At 41.3% G+C, this 22,580-nt stretch overlaps 1 protein-coding gene across 1 annotated transcript in view; it reads left to right on the top strand.

The window, feature by feature from the left end:
* The window catches only part of slc7a6 (solute carrier family 7 member 6), a 31,483-nt gene extending 13,500 nt beyond the window's left edge, over positions 1–17,983 (top strand). The window contains exons 2-10 of the mRNA XM_038288345.1: positions 6,394–6,948; positions 7,020–7,145; positions 14,493–14,637; positions 14,717–14,840; positions 14,919–15,022; positions 15,103–15,199; positions 16,801–16,950; positions 17,178–17,361; positions 17,439–17,983. Of these exons, the coding sequence (XP_038144273.1) occupies positions 6,459–6,948; positions 7,020–7,145; positions 14,493–14,637; positions 14,717–14,840; positions 14,919–15,022; positions 15,103–15,199; positions 16,801–16,950; positions 17,178–17,361; positions 17,439–17,506 (1,488 nt within the window). The 5' untranslated portion in view covers positions 6,394–6,458 and the 3' untranslated portion in view covers positions 17,507–17,983. The remainder of the gene's footprint in view (positions 1–6,393; positions 6,949–7,019; positions 7,146–14,492; positions 14,638–14,716; positions 14,841–14,918; positions 15,023–15,102; positions 15,200–16,800; positions 16,951–17,177; positions 17,362–17,438) is intronic.
* The last annotated feature ends 4,597 nt before the right edge of the window (positions 17,984–22,580 follow it).

The raw sequence follows: 22,580 nt of genomic DNA, 5'->3' as shown, positions 1-22,580 counted from the left end.
TTTGCAAATAGTACATTCTGTCACACACTTGAATGTTAAACTTTGTCCCATTAGGTGCCACCAGAGTGTTATTACCTTCTTCGAAGAGTACTTTGGCACCGTGTGCTGTGGCACACTTCACAGAGAAGAGTTCTTGTGGGAATGAAGGGATGTACAGGGCGTCCTTCAGAGTCACTGTACATCTGCGCCTGTTGCTGTCCATGAGACATACCTGTGCGTCTCCTCTGCCTTCCGCCAATCCGAACATCCGCCTCCCGTCGGCCAGCTCCATGCTGTGGCTCTCTGGCTTGAATGAGGTATCGAAGGTTTTGAACCGGCTTTTGTCGTTCAGCATGTGGGACGTCGCGCCTGTGTCAACGATCAGCCCTTTTTCCTCAATCTGCCGCTGCTGCACTGGCTTGCAGGTGTCCCCGGTCTCTGCCCGGAATGTGAAGTCGTCTCTCGCCTCGATCCGTCCTCCACCGCTCGTTGCCTGACCGCCCCTGCTGCCGCTTCTGCTGTTGCGGCCGCTGCTCCTGTCGCCTCTGCCGCGTCTGCTGTTACTGCCGCCGCTGTCTTCAGCGCGAGCACACTTGGAACTTTGTGCACGCTCTTTCTTCCTGCAGGTTTTGTCGCTGTGGTTTGTGCTTTTGCAGGAACCGCACCAAACTTTCCTTGTGCATTCGTCTTTTCGATGTCCCTCCTCTCTGCATCGCCAACATGCCATCTCTGTTGGAGATCCGCTGCTCTTTTTCTTCAGTGCTGTGCTGGCTTTTAGCACCCTTTCTCCCATCGTCTCGGCTTCTGGCTCTGCTTCCTCCGACGCCTCGAAATTTCGTAGCTTCACTTTGAACTCGGTCAGTGTCGCCTCCGCTGAGTCACCATCAGCGTAAATGGTTTGTATTTCTCAGGAAGTCCCCTCATAATCATTGCCATCATCAGCCCCTCACTCGGTGCTTCGCCTGCGCCTCTCAGCGCCGTGAAGATCTGCTCCGCCCGGATAATGTACTCTGTTACGGTTTCGGTTTCAGTTTTCTTCAGCGAGGTTAACGTTATGTACAATGAAACAATCCTTGGCCTGCCTTTGCCAATGTAGTGCTCCCTCAGCACTTGGAGACTCTCGCGCCCCTTGTTTTTACAGTCTCTGAATATCAGTCCCAAACTCACGTTGTCCAGTAATGGCGCTAACGCACAGTAAGCATCAGCATTTTGCTTCTCATCCTCGGCTTGTTGCTCCGCCGTCAGCGGTCTACCAGGCTCGTTCAGAATAGTCTCTTTTAATCCGACACGGTGCATACAACACAGCATCCGTTCTTCCCAGAGCTCATATTCTTCGGCCCTACCGTCAAACATCGGCCACTTTGCCTTTTGCTGTGCCATTCTCCTCAGATGTTAGCTTAGCCGTGCCGAACTAGCTACCGCACGTTCGTCGTCACGCTTTCCGTTGTTGCAACTATTTTGTCGTCACCACTGGGCCCATAACCTGTTGACACCAATAGTGCAACACTAGGAAAGGTAGACAGACAACTACTCTCTTCAGCCCATAGGGCATATTTATTTCTTTACTTTAGTAACAAGCGGACCACATCCATTGATAACCTTTTGTCTCCAACAAGAACAGAGAGAGAGAGAGAAATGTAGGTCTCTTCCAAAACAAATAGCACCCCCTTGCGGTGTGGAATAGGTAACTACAGTACAGAATACATTCAGTCAGTCATACACATTTCAACAGATACCATTATATTCATATCTAAGTTTAAGTATATTCTTATAGTCATCAGGTGATTCAGAGATTTGGTATTTTCTTTCCAAATTGGAGAGGGCACGGTTTATTTCTGACAGGCGTTTCTCTCTGTCCTTTTTAAGGGCTGAAGTGTAAGAAATTATTTCGCCACGCAAAACGGTTTTCAAAGCTGAACAAGATGGAATCTGAAACTTCACCATTATCATTTATTTTTATAAAGTCATTTAGTTTAGAGGTTATATATTTAACAAAGCTATCATCATTAAGGAGATTTGCGTTAAGTCGCCAGGAGTAAGCCTGCCTGGGGAGGTGTATTTTTAATGTTAGCGTTATGGGACAATGATCAGAAATCAGAATATTATGATATTTAGAATCACCAATCATCCGTGGGATGTTGAGTCCTCCAAATATCCACCATGTTTCTTGTTTTTAGGAGATTATTTAGAAGTTTGGTAGATGCCAGTTCTGATGCTGGCCGCTTAGATGATCTGTCAAGAAAGGGGTCGAGGTAACAGTTCAAATCCCCTGCTATTATTATGTTTGAGTGGTTGTCGTCTGGAAGCAGGTCGAAGATTTTTCTAAAGAAATTAGGATCGTCTGAATTTGGGCCATATACACTATATTGCCAAAAGTATTTGCTCACCCATCCAAATTATTGGAATCAGGTGTTCCAATCACTTCCATGGCCACAGGTGTATAAATTCAAGCACCTAGGCATGCAGACTGTTTTTACAAACATTTGTGAAAGAATGGGTCGCTCTCAGGAGCTCAGTGAATTCCAGCGTGGAACTGTGATAGGATGCCACCTGTGCAACAAATCCAGTCGTGAAATTTCCTCGCTCCTAAATATTCCACAGTCAACTGTCAGCTGTATTATAAGAAAATGGAAGTGTTTGGGAACGACAGCAACTCAGCCACGAAGTGGTAGGCCACGTAAACTGACGGAGCGGGGTCAGCGGATGCTGACGCGCATAGTGCGAAGAGGTCGCCAACTTTCTGCAGAGTCAATCACTACAGACCTCCAAACTTCATGTAGCTCAAGAACAGTGCGCAGAGAGCTTCATGGAATGGGTTTCCATGGGCGAGCAGCTGCATCCAAGCCATACATCACCAAGTGCAATGCAAAGCGTCGGATGCGGTGGTGTAAAGCACGCCGCCACTGGACTCTAGAGCAGTGGAGACGCGTTCTCTGGAGTGACGAATCGCGCTTCTCCATCTGGCAATCTGATGGACGGGTCTGGGTTTGGCGGTTGCCAGGAGAACGGTACTTGTCTGACTGCATTGTGCCAAGTGTAAAGTTTGGTGGAGGGGGGATTATGGTGTGGGGTTGTTTTTCAGGAGCTGGGCTTGGCCCCTTAGTTCCAGTGAAAGGAACTCTGAATGCTTCAGCATACCAAGACATTTTGGACAATTCCATGCTCCCAACTTTGTGGGAACAGTTTGGAGCTGGCCCCTTCCTCTTCCAACATGACTGTGCACCAGTGCACAAAGCAAGGTCCATAAAGACATGGATGACAGAGTCTGGTGTGGATGAACTTGACTGGCCTGCACAGAGTCCTGACCTCAACCCGATAGAACACCTTTGGGATGAATTAGAGCGGAGACTGAGAGCCAGGCCTTCTCGTCCAACATCAGTGTGCGACCTCACAAATGCGCTTCTGGAAGAATGGTCAAAAATTCCCATAAACACACTCCTAAACCTTGTGGACAGCCTTCCCAGAAGAGTTGAAGCTGTTCTAGCTGCAAAGGGTGGACCGACGTCATATTGAACCCTATGGATTAGGAACGGGATGTCACTTAAGCTCATATGTGAGTCAAGGCAGGTGAGCAAATACTTTTGGCAATATAGTGTACGTTAAGGAGAGTAAGTGGCTTTGAGTCTATGGTGCCAGTCACCATCAAGTACCTACCCATAGGATCATTAACAACAGACGTGGTCTGAAATGGGACATTTTTTCTCAATAATATAGCCACACCACGAGCACGCGAGGTGAAAGGTGACTGGTATATTTGAGACACCCAATTACACTTCAATCTATGTTGCGCATCTTTTCTAATATGAGTCTCTTGTAGAAAAATAATGTCTGCAGCTAAGGATTTAAGGTATTTAAAAACTTTCCCCCTCTTTATAGCACCACCAAGACCTTTTACATTCCATGAGATCAGTTGCAGATTTCTCCCCTCCGTCCGACCATCATTACAAGCATCAGTCATCGATATAATGTACCATCAGAACTAGCAGTCTTGATGCCGTGTGATACAAAAACTTAAAGCAAGTGCATCTGGGTAAAACACAACAGAAAAATAACACACACCCCGAACTCCCCCCCCCTCCCACATCCCGGCGTCTACAGAACACGACGCGTATCTTTCCCCTTTAAACGAAACGGGAGCTGCCGGACAAATAGCGGACTGAACTTAGTCAAGTCACAGCTCCCCCCACCACAACAATCATTAACTGATATGTGAATTAAACAACTATACCAAATATTATTAAAATATATTCTCTGAAAAGACGGACCCAGATTAATCAACACAAACTCAGGAAGTCTGTATGTTGTTAAAATATAGTTCGCCAGGTAAATCACTGCGTACCGGAGTTAACTCACTCCAAGACGGTGAAACAGGAAAAACAGACACAGATAAATGTGCCACACGGCTCGCTAGCCATTTTCAGTTGTACTTCCCTTCCTCCGCAGATGAGCCGCCTCCGCCTGATCCGGGTCGTTCAATACCTCAGCGGTGTTATCATCCTGCCATTGCAGCTGGAACTTAATTCCATCTTTCCTCAAGGCTTGCATCACGTTCCGAAAAGCGCGGCGCTGACTCATTACTTCGCTGGTGTAGTCTGGGAAGATCAGGACTTTGTTCCCCTTGTATTCCAACGGCTGCGTCCTTGCAAGGCGCAGAATCTGCTCCTTGCTCTGAAAGTGATGTATACGGGCTATGATGGTACGTGGTTTTTCACCCGCCGCCGGTTTGGGCCACAAAGTACGGTGAGCGCGGTCAACCTTCAGTGGATGCGGGAAATGTTGTTTGCCCAGCAGCTCAGGGATGAGCTTAGAAACAAACTCAGTTGGCCTCCCTTCTTCCGAGTTTTCTTTTATGCCAACAATTTTGATGTTATGTCTCCGGGAGCGAGCCTCCAGGTCCAACAACTTAGTTTGCTGCTGGGTTACAATCTTTGTGAGCTCCACACATTTCGTTTCAAGCTCCCGCAACCGCTCCTCATGTGCGCTGGCTGCTAGTTCTTGGCCGAGCATACGGTTCTGCAAATCAGTCTGTACAGCAAGGACAGACTGGAGCTTAGCTTCAAGGGCATCAAAGCGCTCATCCAGCTTCTCAAGAATTGACGCTGACATATTCTTGCATATCTCCTGGCACAGCTCGAGCAGCTGGGTCTTGTCGCCCGGAGCGCCGTCTCTGGGCTCGCCCCCGGCTCCACTAGCATGGCTAGCGCTAGCATTAGCCTCGTTAGCACTAGCCCCGCCAATGTATCCGTCCATGGTCTTGTTTTTCCCGGAGTTTGTAGATTTCTTCGGCGGCGAAATGCTGCCCGGTAATAAGCCAAAGGTTTAGCGTCAAGAATGCCGGTTCTTAAGTGCTTTAATCGTGGCATTTAATGAGTTAGTTAAGGTTATGGTGGAGAGCGCAAGCTGAACACGTCTACATCTCACAGCTGCGCACTAGCGCCCCCCAAACTCAGAATTTTGACTTTTTTTCTCAGAATTCTGACTTTTCTTCTCAGAATTCTGACTTTAAACTGAGAATTCTGACTTTAAACTCAGAATTCTGAATTTAATCTCACAATTCTCACTTATTTCTTAAAAATCAGTTAACTTTTTTTTTTTCAGTGGCCCTAATCCTCTTCAGTAGCAAGCCAATAAAGTTATTTTTGCTTTTTTATTTGTTGAAGGTCAAATTGTAAATATATAAAGTTTAAATTCAATCAGAAAAACTGAAAAGTCAGTTTTTTCTCTCAAAAATGTGCATTTATGAAGATGAAATTTAGCCTTAATAATTAATAAATGGATAAGAAAACTCTTCGCATTCATTCCTTCATTTTGTTGAAAACCAAACAGGACATTTATCCAATATAACTGAAATCCTGTTGATATTTTTGACACAATAAAAGTACAAAGTTGTTGCCAAAATACTTTGGAAAGATGACAAAACCAGAACAGATGAGTGATCGACTCTGGGCAAGTGTCTCAGAAGCAAGTTCTCCCTCTTAGAAGTCATGGAGGAAATTGTCATCATAGCTGCATTTCCACTGTGAGAGACATGATCTAAAAAATAAAATCCAGAAATCACAAAACATGATTTTTAAACCATTTATTTGTATGATTCAGCTGCAAATAAGTATTTAAACACCTGAGAAAATCAATGTTAATATTTGGTGCAGTAGCCTTTGTTTGCAATTACAGAGGTCAAAGGTTTCCTGTAGTTTTACACCAGGTTTGCGTCCAGTGCAGCAGGGGTTTTGGCCCATTCCTCCACACAGATTTTCTCCAGATCAGTCAGGTTTCTGGGCCGTCCCAGCAAGACCTAAACCAGTAGAGAATCTTTGGAGGGAACTCAAACTGTGTCCCTCAGCGGCAGCCCAGAAACCTGACTGATCATGCTGAACATTTTATCCCTGCTCTGATGATAAAAACTGTGTTGGACAGGTTGTTCATCGGGAACAAGGAGCAGAAGCTTCCACGCCGGCTGGTTCAGCCCTGAGACCGACATCATGGCGTGCAGTGAAGGGTCCCACAGGACGGATGGCGACGCCGATCAGCCGTCCGCTCATCAGGACCCTTCGATAGAAAGCATGAAGTTGAAGAAGGAGATCTCTCTGCTCAACGGAGTCAGTTTGATCGTGGGAAACATGATCGGCTCCGGCATCTTCGTCTCGCCCAAAGGGGTGCTCTTCTACAGCGCCTCCTACGGGCTGTCGCTGGTCATCTGGGCCATCGGGGGCCTGTTTTCGGTCGTCGGGGCCCTCTGCTACGCCGAGCTGGGCACCACAATCACTAAATCAGGGGCCTCCTATGCATACATTCTGGAGTCGTTCGGCGGCTTCATCGCGTTCATCCGTTTGTGGACGTCCCTGCTGATCATTGAACCCACCAGCCAGGCGGTCATTGCCATCACGTTCGCAAACTACCTGGTCCAGCCGCTGTTTCCAACATGTGAGCCTCCATACGCGGCGGCCCGCCTCATCGCCGCTGCGTGCATATGTGAGTTCCTCTCAGTCACTGCTGCTTCTTCACCTCCCTGCTGCTCCTGACGTTCCTCCCTCTGTGTTCAGGTTTACTCACCTTCATAAACTCTGCTTATGTAAAGTGGGGGACCCGGGTGCAGGACGTTTTTACCTACGCAAAGGTGGCGGCCCTCATCGTCATCATCGTCACCGGTATCGTTAAGATGTTCCAGGGTGAGTTGGGGCACTATAACAATTAAAACTATTTCAGAAATCTGATGGAATGTTCTGATTGTAAATATTCATATCCCCAAAGTCTTTAATAAAAAAAACCTCTGACAATCAATGATACATAATGATTATATTTGTTTTTATTTTATTTCAGTAAAAAAAAAAGCAGTAGTATTACTTGATGTTTCTATATTAGTTTGTAAAAGACGTAGCCATAAGATGCTGTTTACCTAAATGAGTTTTGACATGAAGTTGTCACTTACTACTTTATATATATCGTATCCAAGTGTCACCATTTTATGGTAAAAAGTAGGGGTGTAAATCACATCCATCATGGCGATTCGATTCAGTATCGATTTCCTGACCCAACGATTCGATTATTTTCGATACTCAAGAATACACCACGATTCGATTCGATTAATTGGTTCTTTTTTTTTTTTACACCTTAAAGGCTAGACAATGTTTCAAATTTGAAATAAATCAATGAAAGCTGTAATATCGTTATGGATTTTCTTTTTGAGTAACAACAGCAAATAACAGAAGTAGAAAAGTTGCACTCCATCTATTCCTATTAAAACCTCATTCATTAAATAATTAAAATAATAATACCCCTGCGTTATAGATTCTGAAAGGCTTTGCATCAAAAAGTATTGTGCAAAATCAGTGCAATGAGTGCAATGCAATACCTCGGCTCCAGACGTCCCGCCCCCTCCACAGACGCTCCGCTGCTCCTCTCCCAGATTGTAGCTGACCGCAGACAGCGCCGCAGACAGGAGGCCGGCTTGTTTTGTTTTTATGACCGAAATTGCGGAAAACATCTTGTGAACTTTGACCCGCTAGAAGAGCGAGGTGCACGAGAACGCTGGGACCCTTTTTCCACCTGGATCCCCGCTCTTTTTGGCCCTCATGTCCCTCCGTTGTCGGACTAAACTCGCCCCCACTTCCTCGCCGCCTCGGCCGTATCTAGACCCACAGCGTGCAGCACAGACCACGCTTCAATATTGAGCATAAACCAAAAATGTCTGCATCAAGCTCACTGCAACACACTGCTGTAAGAGTACAGGTGCTGGTCATAAAATTAGAATATCATGAAAAAGTAGATTGATTTCAGTAATTCCATTTAAAAAGTGAAACTTGTATATTATATTCATACATTACATACAAACTCATATATTTCAGATGTTTATTTTGTTTAATTTTGATGATTACAAATGACAACAAATGAAAATCTCAAATTCATCATATCAGAAAATTAGAATATTACTGAAGACCAATAAAAACAAAGGATTTATAGAAATGTTGGCCAACTGAAAAGTATGAACATGAAAAGTATGAGCATGTACAGCACTCAGTATTTAGTTGGGCCTCCTTTGGCCTGTATTACTGCAGCAATGCGGCGTGGCATGGAGTCGATCAGTCTGTGGCACTGCTCAGGTGTTATGATAGCCCAGGTTGCTCTAATAGTGGCTTTTAGCTCTTCTGAATTGTTGGGTCTGGTGTATTGCATCTTCTTCTTCACAATACCCCATAGATTTTCTATGGGGTTAAGGTCAGGAGAGTTTGCTGGCCAATTAAGAACAGGGATACCATGGTCCTTCAACCAGGTACTGGTAGCTTTGGCACTGTGTGCAGGTGCCAAGTCCTGTTGGAAAATGAAATCTGCATCTCCAAAAAGTTGGTCAGCTGCAGGAAGCATGAAGTGCTCTAAAACTTCCTGGTATGTGGCTGCGTTGACCCTGGACCTCAGAAAACACAATGGACCAACACCAGCAGATGACATGGCACCCCAAACCATCACTGACTGTGGAAACTTTACACTGGACTTCAAGCAACGTGGATGAAGTGCCTCTCTTCTTTTCCTCCAGACTCTGGGACCTTGATTTCCAAAGGAAATGCAAAATTTACTTTCATCAGAGAACATGACTTTGGACCACTCACCAGCAGTCCAGTCCTGTTTCTCTTTAGCCCAGGCAAGACGCTTCTGACGCTGTCTGTGGTTCAAGAGTGGCTTGACACAAGGAATGCGACAGCAGAAACCCATGTCTTTCATACGTCTGTGTGTGGTGGTTCTTGAAGCACTCACTCCAGCTGCAGTCCACTCTTTGTGAATCTCCCCCACATTTTTGAAGGGGTTTTGTTTCACAATCCTCTCCAGGGTGCGGTTATCTCTCTTGCTTGTACACTTTTTTCGACCACATCTTTTCCTTCCCTTCGCCTCTCTATTAATGTGCTTGGACACTGAGCTCTGTGAACAGCCAGCCTCTTTAGCGATGACCTTTTGTGTCTTGCCCTCCTTGTGCAAGGTGTCGATGGTCGTCTTTTGGACAACTGTCAAGTCAGCAGTCTTCCCCATGATTGTGTAGCCTATAGAACTAGACTGAAAGACCATTTAAAGGCTTTTGCAGGTGGTTTGAGTTAATTAGCTGATTAGAGTGTGGCACCAGGGGCCATCAATTTTGAACCTTTTCACAATATTCTAATTTTCTGATATGATGAATTTGAGATTTTCATTTGTTGTCATTTGTAATCATCAAAATTAAACAAAATAAACATCTGAAATATATGAGTTTGTATGTAATGTATGAATATAATATACAAGTTTCACTTTTTAAATGGAATTACTGAAATCAATCTACTTTTTCATGATATTCTAATTTTATGACCAGCACCTGTATAACCAGGAAGCGAGGTAGTAGGGCAAAATAGGTTTAGCGCCACCGCAGCACGGGAGGGAGAATTACGCCCAGGAGCAAATTGATAAAAATAGACCGGAGGAAAAAAAAAAAAACATGAATCGATTCTCTTGCGGACGTATCGATGCATCGATACAAAACAATTATTATTTACACCCCTAGTAAAAAGCAATCAAATATTTACAAAAGTATGATGTGGTACTCATTTATGAGAGATACTTTATGTACAAAATAGTATTTATTCATTCATTCATTCATTCATTCATTCATTCATTCATTCATTCATTCATTCATTCATTCAGTCAGTCATGATTCCACATTCTTTGCCCCCAAAAAGCTTTTCCTGACTCTAAACTGAGTAAATATTATTCAGCTGACTAACCTAAAGAGTTCACTCAAACGAAGGAAGTAGAGAAAATCACCACAGTCCTTCTGGATCTCAAAGAACACACCTTAAAATACTATAAATCTATAAATTGGTTTAATACCAACATATAAAACAGACTTACTACCCACACTGGAAAAAAATCGAAATCTAGATAAGTTGTTTTTTCTTAAAACAAGTGTATTTGTTCTTCTATTTAGTAGGTAAAAGAGAGATTTTGCCAATGGAACAAGACAATTTACACTTACAATAAGAAAACACAATTGCGTTGTCTTATATCAGGAGCATTTTATCTAATTTTCTTATTTTAAGAGCAAAAATACTCATTCCATTGGCAAACTATCTCATTTATCTACTCAAATTAAGCTTAAATACACTTAATTTAAGACATTTCTACTTATTTTTAGATCCTTTTTCCAGTGCAGACCTCTTACACTGCAAAAAAAGATATCTAAATAAGTGCATTTTTTCTTGAAATGAGGAGGTAAGTGAGACACTTTGCCAATGGAACGAGACAATTTACATTTAAAAGAAGAAAAAAACAATTGCCTTGTCTTATTTCAAGAGCATTTTATCTAATTATCTTACTTTAAGAATAAAAGTACTCATTCCATTGGCAAATCATCTTATTTACCTACTCAAACTAGGATTAAATGCACTTAATTGAAGAAATTTTTGCTCATTTCTAGATCGTTTTTGCAGTGTAGAGATTATGGCTCAAATCGACTCTATGTACCCAGAACCAGAACCAAACACAGAGAAGCAGCATTTAGTTCTTATGCTCCATTAATCTGGAATAAATTCCCAGAAAACTGCTTGCATCAGCGTGCCCCACACTGCAAAAAATTTAAATCTCAATAAGTCATTTTATCATAAGTCATCCAGTGCATAACATCTAATTATCCTATTTTAAGAGTAGAAATACTAATTCCATTGAAAAATCATCTTTTTTGCCTACTCAAAGCTAAATACACTTAATTTAAGAAATGTAGCTGCAGAGCGGCTGACCACCATCAGTGGTGGTAATAACGCCTCAGAGTCCTCTGACTTCAGCAGTAGTAATAAGTTCAACCAGAAAAGGTAGAATTCTTTAAAAATCAATTGTTCTGAGTTATATTCATAATGAAACGTTAGTACTTTATGTCAGCAGTCCAGTTTTCCCTGAACCTGTTTCTGTTACGCCGCTGCAATCGATCGGCCTGTTTTTTTCTATCCTGTTTTATTTGCAATAGACATTTTAAATTGTTTGGTTACTGAAATGTGATTTACTCCCTTTGCATTAAATATGTATACATTTAGATAAGGATGCATGTTAGTGCAATTTTGGGCAATATCTTATATGCAGATATTTAAACTATATAATAATTTAACTGGATCACTGATATCTTTCCCCCCTCCTCCTTAGAAGACACGTCTTAGTTTTCTACCTCCTGTCCTCTGCAGTCATTGCAAATAATGATTTAGCTATTTATGAAACCTAAAAAAGCTTCCCTGAACCAACATTTTTACCGTCGTTCCTGTGGCACTCATGCATGGGTTAGTTGCGCATGATGCGCTGCAGGCATAATCCCCACTTGCTTTTCACAGATATCAGGGGGTTAAATGGCCAATGTTTGATAATTAGGTTCAAAGTTAGACATTTTGATACGTTTTAGGAAAACTACTCATAACTAATAACCAGCACTTCTTTGAGATGCAGTCATTCAGATTCAGCACAGTTAAATGGGATTTCTTATCTCCCTGTAATGGCTGCATATGCAGCCACACAGATCTGGTAACAGTATTATAAACATAATTCGGTTTGTTTTCATCTAAATATTATTTACAGAACCACTTTAATATTTGGAAATCGTTTATGACCATTAGACGATATTCTAAAATGTCCGTTTTAGTCATGATTCTGTGTCATTTCTATTCTGAATTCTTGCAGTAGTTTTAGTCCAGTATGTTTCACCCCTTGTGTTTCTTTTGTGGTCTGATCAGCTTTAACTTCTCCGTGTCTCGTTATGGTCGATTAGTTTGCTAGTTATTCTGACTAGTTTTATTAGGCAAGCCAAGGCAAGGCAAGGCAAATTTATTTGTATAGCACAATTCAGTACAAAGACAATGCAAAGTGATTTACATGATTAAAATACAGGAAGATAAAACTGAATCAAAGCAAGTAGGAACAAATAAAAAAAAAATAAAATAAATAAAATAAAAAATGCAGAAACAAAAAAAAAGAATATTAAAAACAGTTGGACGTTTTTGTTAGATTACATTTATTTATTTGATTTTTTTTTTTTTTTTTTTATGGAGAAGAAGAGGACTTTGTTTGAGCTAATTTTCCAGTATTTGATTTCTAATTATCTTTAAAGCTGTTAGCATTTCATCAAAAATTTCTCCTTGGGCAGTTGATAATTCCCCAGAACCTTGCCTTTTGTTCTACTACCATAGAACTGCAAAACCTTTCCCATTAACTACAGGTAATTTAACCCGATACACACACCAACTGGGTGATAACTGGGGGGGGATCCCACTCTAGATTACCGACGTCATTAATTTGATCTCTTTCATGGGACCTTCCATTATATTTGACTTTCTGGGTTAAATTAAAGAACCCAGTTGTTGGACTCTAACCTGTCCTTACAGCTCGGACCATCATCACACTCCAAACAAGCCAAACCAGTTTTCCTTCCATTCCTGTCGTCACATGTTCCCTGTATGCAGTTTGTCTCTTATTTTATAGTTTTACAGTCAGACCTCTAAACTACACAGAAAAACACTTTGGAAGACACTAACTCAGGCCTGCTTGTTAAATAAACTTTAGCTTTCAACTGGCGTCACATTTTGGTTCACCTGAAAGGGTTAAAATAAAGCAAACGTGACGGTTTAAAAAAAAAACTCATGTTTTTTAGATCAGAGATCTAAAATCCTAAGAACCAATTTAGCTCAAAGTTCAGCCAGAAAAAAAAACTTTATAGAGTCTCCTTATATTACATCACCTTATGAAAGAAGATCATTTATTTAGTATTTTTAATCAATATCTAGTGAGAAAATGTAATTTCTGAAGAACTACAGTTTTAATATTAGGTTCTGCATGAAAGATGAAAAACATTTGCAAAAAATGCAAAAATAATACCTAGTTTCTAACCTCATGACAAAGAAGTGAGATCTACTGTTGCTTTAAGTCTTATCTTATAGAAATAAACATTTTTTCAATGTATAAACTGCATAAATATACATATTTGCTTTACTTTTATTTAAAAATAATCATTTGCTCATGATATTTTATTCCAATCTATCAAAGGTAATGATGGAAGGTCCAAAGAGCCACTTGTGGCTGCAGATCTGCAGGCTGTAGATCTATAACAAGCTGATTCCAAACAATATTTGTCTTTATGTAAATTCATGCATTGATGATGACGGAGGTTCAACAGATTTTCAAAAGGAGTCATAAAGTTTATTTTACTATAATCATGCCCTTCTAAAGAATAGAAACCAGTTTCTTCTTGTCTTCAGCAGGGGTGGATTTAGGAAATGTGGGGCCCTAGGTAAAGACAGGCAGGGGCCCCTCTGAATGGAGAAGACATCAAACAGCCCCATTCTCCAGATGTAGAAATGTTGATAGAATAGACATCCATTATCTGTTCTAGGTTGTGTCCCTCTCTTCTTGTCCCTTTTCTTCTTGTTTTCCTCTCTATGTTTTGTACTCAGCTGACTTTTCATGCTGTCTCTAAAGGAATGAAAGATTTTTTCCAAGCACTAAGCTCACTTAGCTGATTGCTCCTTCCTGTGTTTCCAAAAAGGCCAAAGTAAATAACCCAGTCCTTCTTTTCACTGTAGACAAGCCATGATCTGCTTATCTGTTCTCCATTTTTCATTTGGATGAAATAATAGCTGCATGAATCATGACAGCAGACAAGATAGAGGAGAGCAGGAGGCGGGGTTACCAATCTACTCGCTCTGGAGAGCAGAGTTCGCTGCTTTTAGATGTTGTCTCCAAAGTCTCCAGTAGCAGAAAAAAGTCTCTAGATTTGGCGCTAGGAGCTTTTTAGAAATCAAAGTGCTAGAGGGGTCTGAAAAGTGGCTAAATATAGCGACTAAAGCGCTAAGTTGGCAACACTGCTCTTTGCATGGTTTGTTTTCAAATGGTTTGCTGCTGTCTGTTTGGACCTTTCTGAACATGTGCAGCAAATGGACTGATCCAATATGGTGGACACTGAAGGGGGAACTTGGGGCCCTAAGCAATTGCCTGGTATTGCCTAATAGTAAATCCCCCCCGATGTCCAGGCTACACAGACAACCTGAAGTCGTCCTTCCAGGGCTCGTCTACAGATCCCGGTGACATAGCTCTGGCGCTCTACTCGGCTCTCTTCTCATACTCTGGCTGGGACACCCTCAACTTTGTAACAGAAGAGATCAAAAACCCAGAGAGGTGATTTTTTTGTTTAATAACCATATTTCAGCATCGCTGCCAGTAAATATTGTAACGATGAAGCGCGCTGCTGTTTCAGGAACCTCCCTCTGGCCATTGCCATCTCCATGCCTATTGTCACCATCATCTACATCCTCACCAACGTGGCTTACTACGCCGTTCTGGATGCCGCTGCTATCCTGGCCAGCGATGCCGTGGCAGTGGTGAGTGAACCGTTTGGAAATGAGAGCAAGATGCATGAGGATGAGCTTAGAGGACAGCTGCTGCTTTGCTCTCCTTAGACCTTTGCAGATCACACACTGGGCGTGATGAGCTGGATCATCCCCATATCTGTGGCCTTGTCCTGCTATGGAGGCTTAAATGCTTCTATTATTGCTGCTTCCAGGTAGAAACCTCCAGAAGGATTTCTATTCATTTAATCATTTTAACAGACATATTAATTTTTCTGATGTTCGTGGTGTTCAGGTTGTTCTTCGTAGGGTCGCGGGAAGGTCACCTGCCAGACGCTCTCTCCATGATCCACATCCAGAGATTCACTCCAATCCCTGCTCTCATCTTTAACGTAAGAGAAGAAAACACCGATTTAAACACCGAGCAGATTTCCCCACATTTGTTCTTTAGGGAACCTTCATATTTCTACATGAATATTTAGACATCGTCTCTCAGTTCACCTCTACGGAAGAGGATTAGGGCCAGTGGATAAAAAAAAAAAAAAGGGTTTACTGACTTTAAATTCTTTTTTCATTTTAGTATTGGAAACAAGTCAGAATTCTGACTTTTTTCTTTGTTCGCCATAAAGAATGTTTTTAACTTATTTAATGTAAGTATGCTGATGTGAATAATAAATTAATTACTCTAATTTTGCTGTCCGTTTATAGTTACAATCACAAGCAGAACAATCTAATTAGGAGATTCCCCCTTAGAGAATCAGTGCTGCCCCCCTCTGGTTCGGAGTTTCAGCTCCACTCCTTCAACTAAATGCAATTAAGATTCACTAATCAGCCTGTTATTGGACTGTGGGAGGAAGCAGGAGTACCCAGAGTGAAGCCACGCATGGACTGGGAGAGTCAAATATGAAATAAAGCTGTTCTCAAACCGAACAGCAAATGGTGCTGTTGTTTCATTTAGCAGGATTTATCCACATGGCCTTTTTGGTTTGTTACATCTGCGCTGTAATTTCTGTACATAATATAACGTCTAAAGGGTAAGCAATTAAAAATCAGGCGGTTCGAATAAAGAAAATAAATGAAAGATCCAGAGACATTTTTAATTATAATCTGTTACTTTAAACAGAATTTAACACTGAAATAAAATGAGGTTTTAATGCATCCATGAATCACATTGAATTTTTAAATGAAAAATAGAAAATTTTTCCATATTGAAGTCTAAATTCTTTTTGAAGTAGAGAACAACAATCGTTCAGTTTGGTTTATAGACAATTTCCTGATTCCCATATTTTCTCAAACCCCTGAACGGATGGTTTATTTTCTTTCTTTTTTCTGTCTTAATGTTGGCAGTGGGCTTTAGGCTGCCCTGCAAGGCTTTAAACCTGGGTTTAACCGGAGACTAAGCCATTCTCAAGCACATATCAAACATCCTCTAAATGCCCAAGTTGTTCTTCACTGGAAAAACGATCTAGAAATAAGTAAAAATTTCTTAAATTAAGTGTATTCACCCTTAATTTGAGCAGGTAAATGAGGTAGTTTGCCAATGGAATGAGTATTTATACTCTTAAAATAAGATAATTAGATAACATGCACTTGAAATAAGACAATAAAATTGTGTTTTCTTATTTTAAATCTACATTCTCCATTGGCAAAATTCTCTTTTATCTTCTTAATTCAAGAACAAATGCTCTTATTTAAAAAAATAATGACTTATCTAGATTTAGATGTTTTTCCAGTGTTGTGACCCCAAATTATGTCTTCACATCGCTAGGGGGCGCACTCTGCTATTAGAGAACCACTGCTTCATGCTATTATTCTATTTCCCGTTGGTGGCACATTGAAAGTTTCGTATTTACTGATAGACTTGCTTTAGAAGTGAGAGAATTGTTGTTGTAAGGTGTTAAAATTGAATAAGTCCTTCATGGTAGTAAAATGTGACAAAATGTCTGATTAATGATTAGATTGTAGAGAATAATTTTCTGTTTCCACTTTCTAGTGCATCATGTCTCTAATCTACCTGACGGTGGAGGACGTCTTCCAGCTCATCAACTACTACAGCTTTAGTTACTGGTTCTTCATGGGTCTCTCTGTCGCCGGGCAGATCTACCTTCGCTGGAAGCAGCCTGAGAGACCCAGACCTCTCAAAGTAACGTAACCGAGTTGTTTATCTGAATCTGGGTGATTAGAGGAGGGAAATTTAATTAAAGCACAACCTGGTCCAACCAATCAATAGAAAAAAATCCCATCTTCAGTACAGAACTCAGCATCTCTTAGTTTAAATTACAGGTGATATCAGATATTTGAAGGCTGGATGCTTCTGTGTGGTGATGATGAGTGATGAAGGTCCAGAGGGGTGAACTGTTTCTGTTGCAGCTCTCGCTGCTCTACCCCGTGGTGTTCTGCCTCTGCGCCGTCTTCCTGGTGGCCGTCCCTCTCTACAGCGACACTCTCAACTCCCTGATTGGGATCGCCATCGCCCTGTCTGGTGTTCCAGTCTACTTCCTGGGCGTCTATCTGCCGGAGTCCAAAAGACCGCCCATCATCATCAAGCTGCTGCGTGAGTGTCCTCCACACCCGGCTCCGTGACTTTCATCTTTATTCATCCAAATGTTCTGCTAACATGTCTCTCTGCAGGTTCTCTGACGTTCTTCACCCAGTACACCTGCCTCTGCGTGCTGACGGAGATGGACAAGAGCCAGTAGCTTCTGTTCACCTGCAGGGAAACAAACGTACCGTCCGCCGTGCTGCTGCCGCCATAGAAGGCGGCCATGTTTGTCGATGCATATTTATCCAGGGATGAAAACAGATCTGATATAAATAATGACCTGGAACAGCTACGGTGGTCGCTGGACATTTTTAAATATGAAATGTTAGCGATCACAGCCTTATGGTGACGAGTCTGTTATAATAAACCCAAAGGACTAAGAGATCTATCACTGGCGGTTCTACATCATAATTACTCAGGGGGGGGCAGTGATTTTAAAGGGGCCACAGAACAAAGGAGTGAAACTAATTATTTTAATATATTGGAGCCACAGGTTGGAGACTCCTGATGTTGCAGATAAAAACCATGATCCCATCTCACTACGACTGAAGCGTAAAAGTGAGAAATCCTAATTTTTTAATTATTGAAGCAAAACTGTAAACATAAATAAAATGGTTCTAAAAGGACCAGTTATATGGAGGACAAACACTGCCAAAATTAAATAAATACAGCATTAAATTAATAATTAAATGTGTCAATAATTAATTAAACGTGGAATTAAATAAAACCAGGTCACTAATATAAAGTGCCACAATTAAATAAATAAATACAGTGATAAACAATTAAATTAAATGTGTAATTCATTAAATAAATAAGGAATTAAATATATAAATTTGTCATTTATATATTTAATTCCGGTTATCTAACACCTGATTGGTCACCCTGCACATTAAGGCGGAGCAAATCGATTACAGAGACTCGATTGGCGTTAACCCCGCCCCCTAACTTTGATGGGTGAGTTTGACAGATTCTTTTAATGGTTTCGATGCACTCCGACACAGGGCCATGAAATAATTAAATGCACACTGAAATAATTATATATTTTTTTAAAAATGAAGACGTATTTTACTAAATTAATGACACATTTATATATTTAATTCCTTATTTATTTAATGAATTACACATTTAATTGATTGTTTATCGCTGTATTTATTTATTTAATTGTGGCACTTTATATTAGTGACGTGGTTTTAATTAATGAATGACACATTTTATTATTTATTTAATGCTGTATTTATTTAATTTTGGCACTTTTTATCCTCCATACCGTTATGTTTAAAGTGTCAGGGATTTGTTTTAGGAAATTGGTTTTGCATCAGGGGTGTTTTATAGTGAGTTAGAGCAGCGCTCTGCGCTCTGAGAAGGTTGCAAGTTCCCAGTTAGACCCCACTGCCTCCAGTCTGGGTTCCTGAGGAAGACCCTTAAACCCCCACTGCTCCCCGGGCGCCGCACAATGGCCGCCCACTGCTCCCCCTAACCCATTGTGGGAGAATAAAGGGGTTTACAGGTGCTGGTCATAAAATTAGAATATCATGAAAAAGTAGATTGATTTCAGTAATTCCATTTAAAAAGTGAAACTTGTATATTATATTCATACATTACATACAAACTCATATATTTCAGATGTTTATTTTGTTTAATTTTGATGATTACAAATGACAACAAATGAAAATCTCAAATTCATCATATCAGAAAATTAGAATATTGTGAAAAGGTTCAAAATTGATGGCCCCTGGTGCCACACTCTAATCAGCTAATTAACTCAAACCACCTGCAAAAGCCTTTAAATGGTCTTTCAGTCTAGTTCTATAGGCTACACAATCATGGGGAAGACTGCTGACTTGACAGTTGTCCAAAAGACGACCATCGACACCTTGCACAAGGAGGGCAAGACACAAAAGGTCATCGCTAAAGAGGCTGGCTGTTCACAGAGCTCAGTGTCCAAGCACATTAATAGAGAGGCGAAGGGAAGGAAAAGATGTGGTCGAAAAAAGTGTACAAGCAAGAGAGATAACCGCACCCTGGAGAGGATTGTGAAACAAAACCCATTCAAAAATGTGGGGGAGATTCACAAAGAGTGGACTGCAGCTGGAGTGAGTGCTTCAAGAACCACCACACACAGACGTATGAAAGACATGGGTTTCTGCTGTCGCATTCCTTGTGTCAAGCCACTCTTGAACCACAGACAGCGTCAGAAGCGTCTTGCCTGGGCTAAAGAGAAACAGGACTGGACTGCTGGTGAGTGGTCCAAAGTCATGTTCTCTGATGAAAGTAAATTTTGCATTTCCTTTGGTCCCAGAGTCTGGAGGAAAAGAAGAGAGGCACTTCATCCACGTTGCTTGAAGTCCAGTGTAAAGTTTCCACAGTCAGTGATGGTTTGGGGTGCCATGTCATCTGCTGGTGTTGGTCCATTGTGTTTTCTGAGGTCCAGGGTCAACGCAGCCACATACCAGGAAGTTTTAGAGCACTTCATGCTTCCTGCAGCTGACCAACTTTTTGGAGATGCAGATTTCATTTTCCAACAGGACTTGGCACCTGCACACAGTGCCAAAGCTACCAGTACCTGGTTGAAGGACCATGGTATCCCTGTTCTTAATTGGCCAGCAAACTCTCCTGACCTTAACCCCATAGAAAATCTATGGGGTATTGTGAAGAAGAAGATGCAATACACCAGACCCAACAATTCAGAAGAGCTAAAAGCCACTATTAGAGCAACCTGGGCTATCATAACACCTGAGCAGTGCCACAGACTGATCGACTCCATGCCACGCCGCATTGCTGCAGTAATACAGGCCAAAGGAGGCCCAACTAAATACTGAGTGCTGTACATGCTCATACTTTTCATGTTCATACTTTTCAGTTGGCCAACATTTCTATAAATCCTTTGTTTTTATTGGTCTTCAGTAATATTCTAATTTTCTGATATGATGAATTTGAGATTTTCATTTGTTGTCATTTGTAATCATCAAAATTAAACAAAATAAACATCTGAAATACACTATATTGCCAAAAGTATTTGCTCACCCATCCAAATTATTGGAATCAGGTGTTCCAATCACTTCCATGGCCACAGGTGTATAAATTCAAGCACCTAGGCATGCAGACTGTTTTTACAAACATTTGTGAAAGAATGGGTCGCTCTCAGGAGCTCAGTGAATTCCAGCGTGGAACTGTGATAGGATGCCACCTGTGCAACTAATCCAGTCGTGAAATTTCCTCGCTCCTAAATATTCCACAGTCAACTGTCAGCTGTATTATAAGAAAATGGAAGTGTTTGGGAACGACAGCAACTCAGCCACGAAGTGGTAGGCCACGTAAACTGACGGAGCGGGGTCAGCGGATGCTGAAGCGCATAGTGCGAAGAGGTCGCCAACTTTCTGCAGAGTCAATCACTACAGACCTCCAAACTTCATGTGGCCTTCAGATTAGCTCAAGAACAGTGCGCAGAGAGCTTCATGGAATGGGTTTCCATGGTCGAGCAGCTGCATCCAAGCCATACATCACCAAGTGCAATGCAAAGCGTCGGATGCGGTGGTGTAAAGCACGCCGCCACTGGACTCTAGAGCAGTGGAGACGCGTTCTCTGGAGTGACGAATCGCGCTTCTCCATCTGGCAATCTGATGGACGGGTCTGGGTTTGGCGGTTGCCAGGAGAACGGTACTTGTCTGACTGCATTGTGCCAAGTGTAAAGTTTGGTGGAGGGGGGATTATGGTGTGGGGTTGTTTTTCAGGAGCTGGGCTTGGCCCCTTAGTTCCAGTGAAAGGAACTCTGAATGCTTCAGCATACCAAGACATTTTGGACAATTCCATGCTCCCAACTTTGTGGGAACAGTTTGGAGCTGGCCCCTTCCTCTTCCAACATGACTGTGCACCAGTGCACAAAGCAAGGTCCATAAAGACATGGATGACAGAGTCTGGTGTGGATGAACTTGACTGGCCTGCACAGAGTCCTGACCTCAACCCGATAGAACACCTTTGGGATGAATTAGAGCGGAGACTGAGAGCCAGGCCTTCTCGTCCAACATCAGTGTGCGACCTCACAAATGCGCTTCTGGAAGAATGGTCAAAAATTCCCATAAACACACTCCTAAACCTTGTGGACAGCCTTCCCAGAAGAGTTGAAGCTGTTCTAGCTGCAAAGGGTGGACCGACGTCATATTGAACCCTATGGATTAGGAACGGGATGTCACTTAAGCTCATATGTGAGTCAAGGCAGGTGAGCAAATACTTTTGGCAATATAGTGTATATGAGTTTGTATGTAATGTATGAATATAATATACAAGTTTCACTTTTTAAATGGAATTGCTGAAATCAATCTTTTTCATGATATTCTAATTTTATGACCAGCACCTGTATTTTTGTCTGTTTTATTCTTCCTTTGTATTTTTTACCCTCTTTATTTCTTCAACACTATTTCTGCCTCATTATGTAAATGAGGGGTGTGTCTTAGAGAAATAAGCTGATATATATATATATATATACACACATTTGTCTCACTGTATAATTAAATTCTACCTAAATTTATTTGTTTATTGTATTTTTTGGGGGCAATTAATTGAATGCTTATTTATCTATTGAGCATTTATTTCTGTATTTATTTTTAGATATGGCTGAGTTGGTCCTCCATATTCTAAAGCCTAGAGGCGATAAGAGTTGACCAAAAATAAGTCAGCTGCACCAAATTACCATAAATTAAACTTATCTCCTTTGAACTAAAAGCTGCCACCTCCATAAAAAAAAAAAAAAAAAAAAGCTTTTAAGATAAATTTGATCCATCAAGAACTTAACTTCACCTGGTTTAAGGTCTCTAAAATATTTGAGGCACTTTTTGCTTTCTGATTAGACGCAGCATAAAAGGATGTTACTGTCAGATTAAATCTGAAATGCTGGGAAGTGGAGAACCAGCCATGTTTGTAGTTTTTAAGAATCAAGACCGTTTAAAGTTACTGGATTGTTCAGTAAAGGCTCCTTTAGGTATTTTATATTGTTTGTATAATGCTGCTTTAAAGTTTTTCCTACATCTTAATTTTCCTGCCTTTAAATTCTACAGTATTTGCACTTTATTTCAAACCTAGTTTTCTAAAAGCTGAAATTAAAGCACTTTGATCTTCATGCAGAAAAACACAAACAGACTCTGGTGTCTCTTTTATTTTGAAAGCTTTCTTTGTTTACACATCTACATATTTACAGAAACTCAACAAGCATTCAAGAAACAATCTGAACTCCAAAC

This window comes from Cyprinodon tularosa, unplaced genomic scaffold (genome assembly GCF_016077235.1).
Source record: "Cyprinodon tularosa strain WSP-4 unplaced genomic scaffold, ASM1607723v1 ctg252, whole genome shotgun sequence".
NCBI lineage: Eukaryota > Metazoa > Chordata > Actinopteri > Cyprinodontiformes > Cyprinodontidae > Cyprinodon > Cyprinodon tularosa.
The sequence above is the reverse complement of the archived record's forward strand: the minus strand, read 5'-3'. Positions and strand labels throughout refer to the sequence as shown.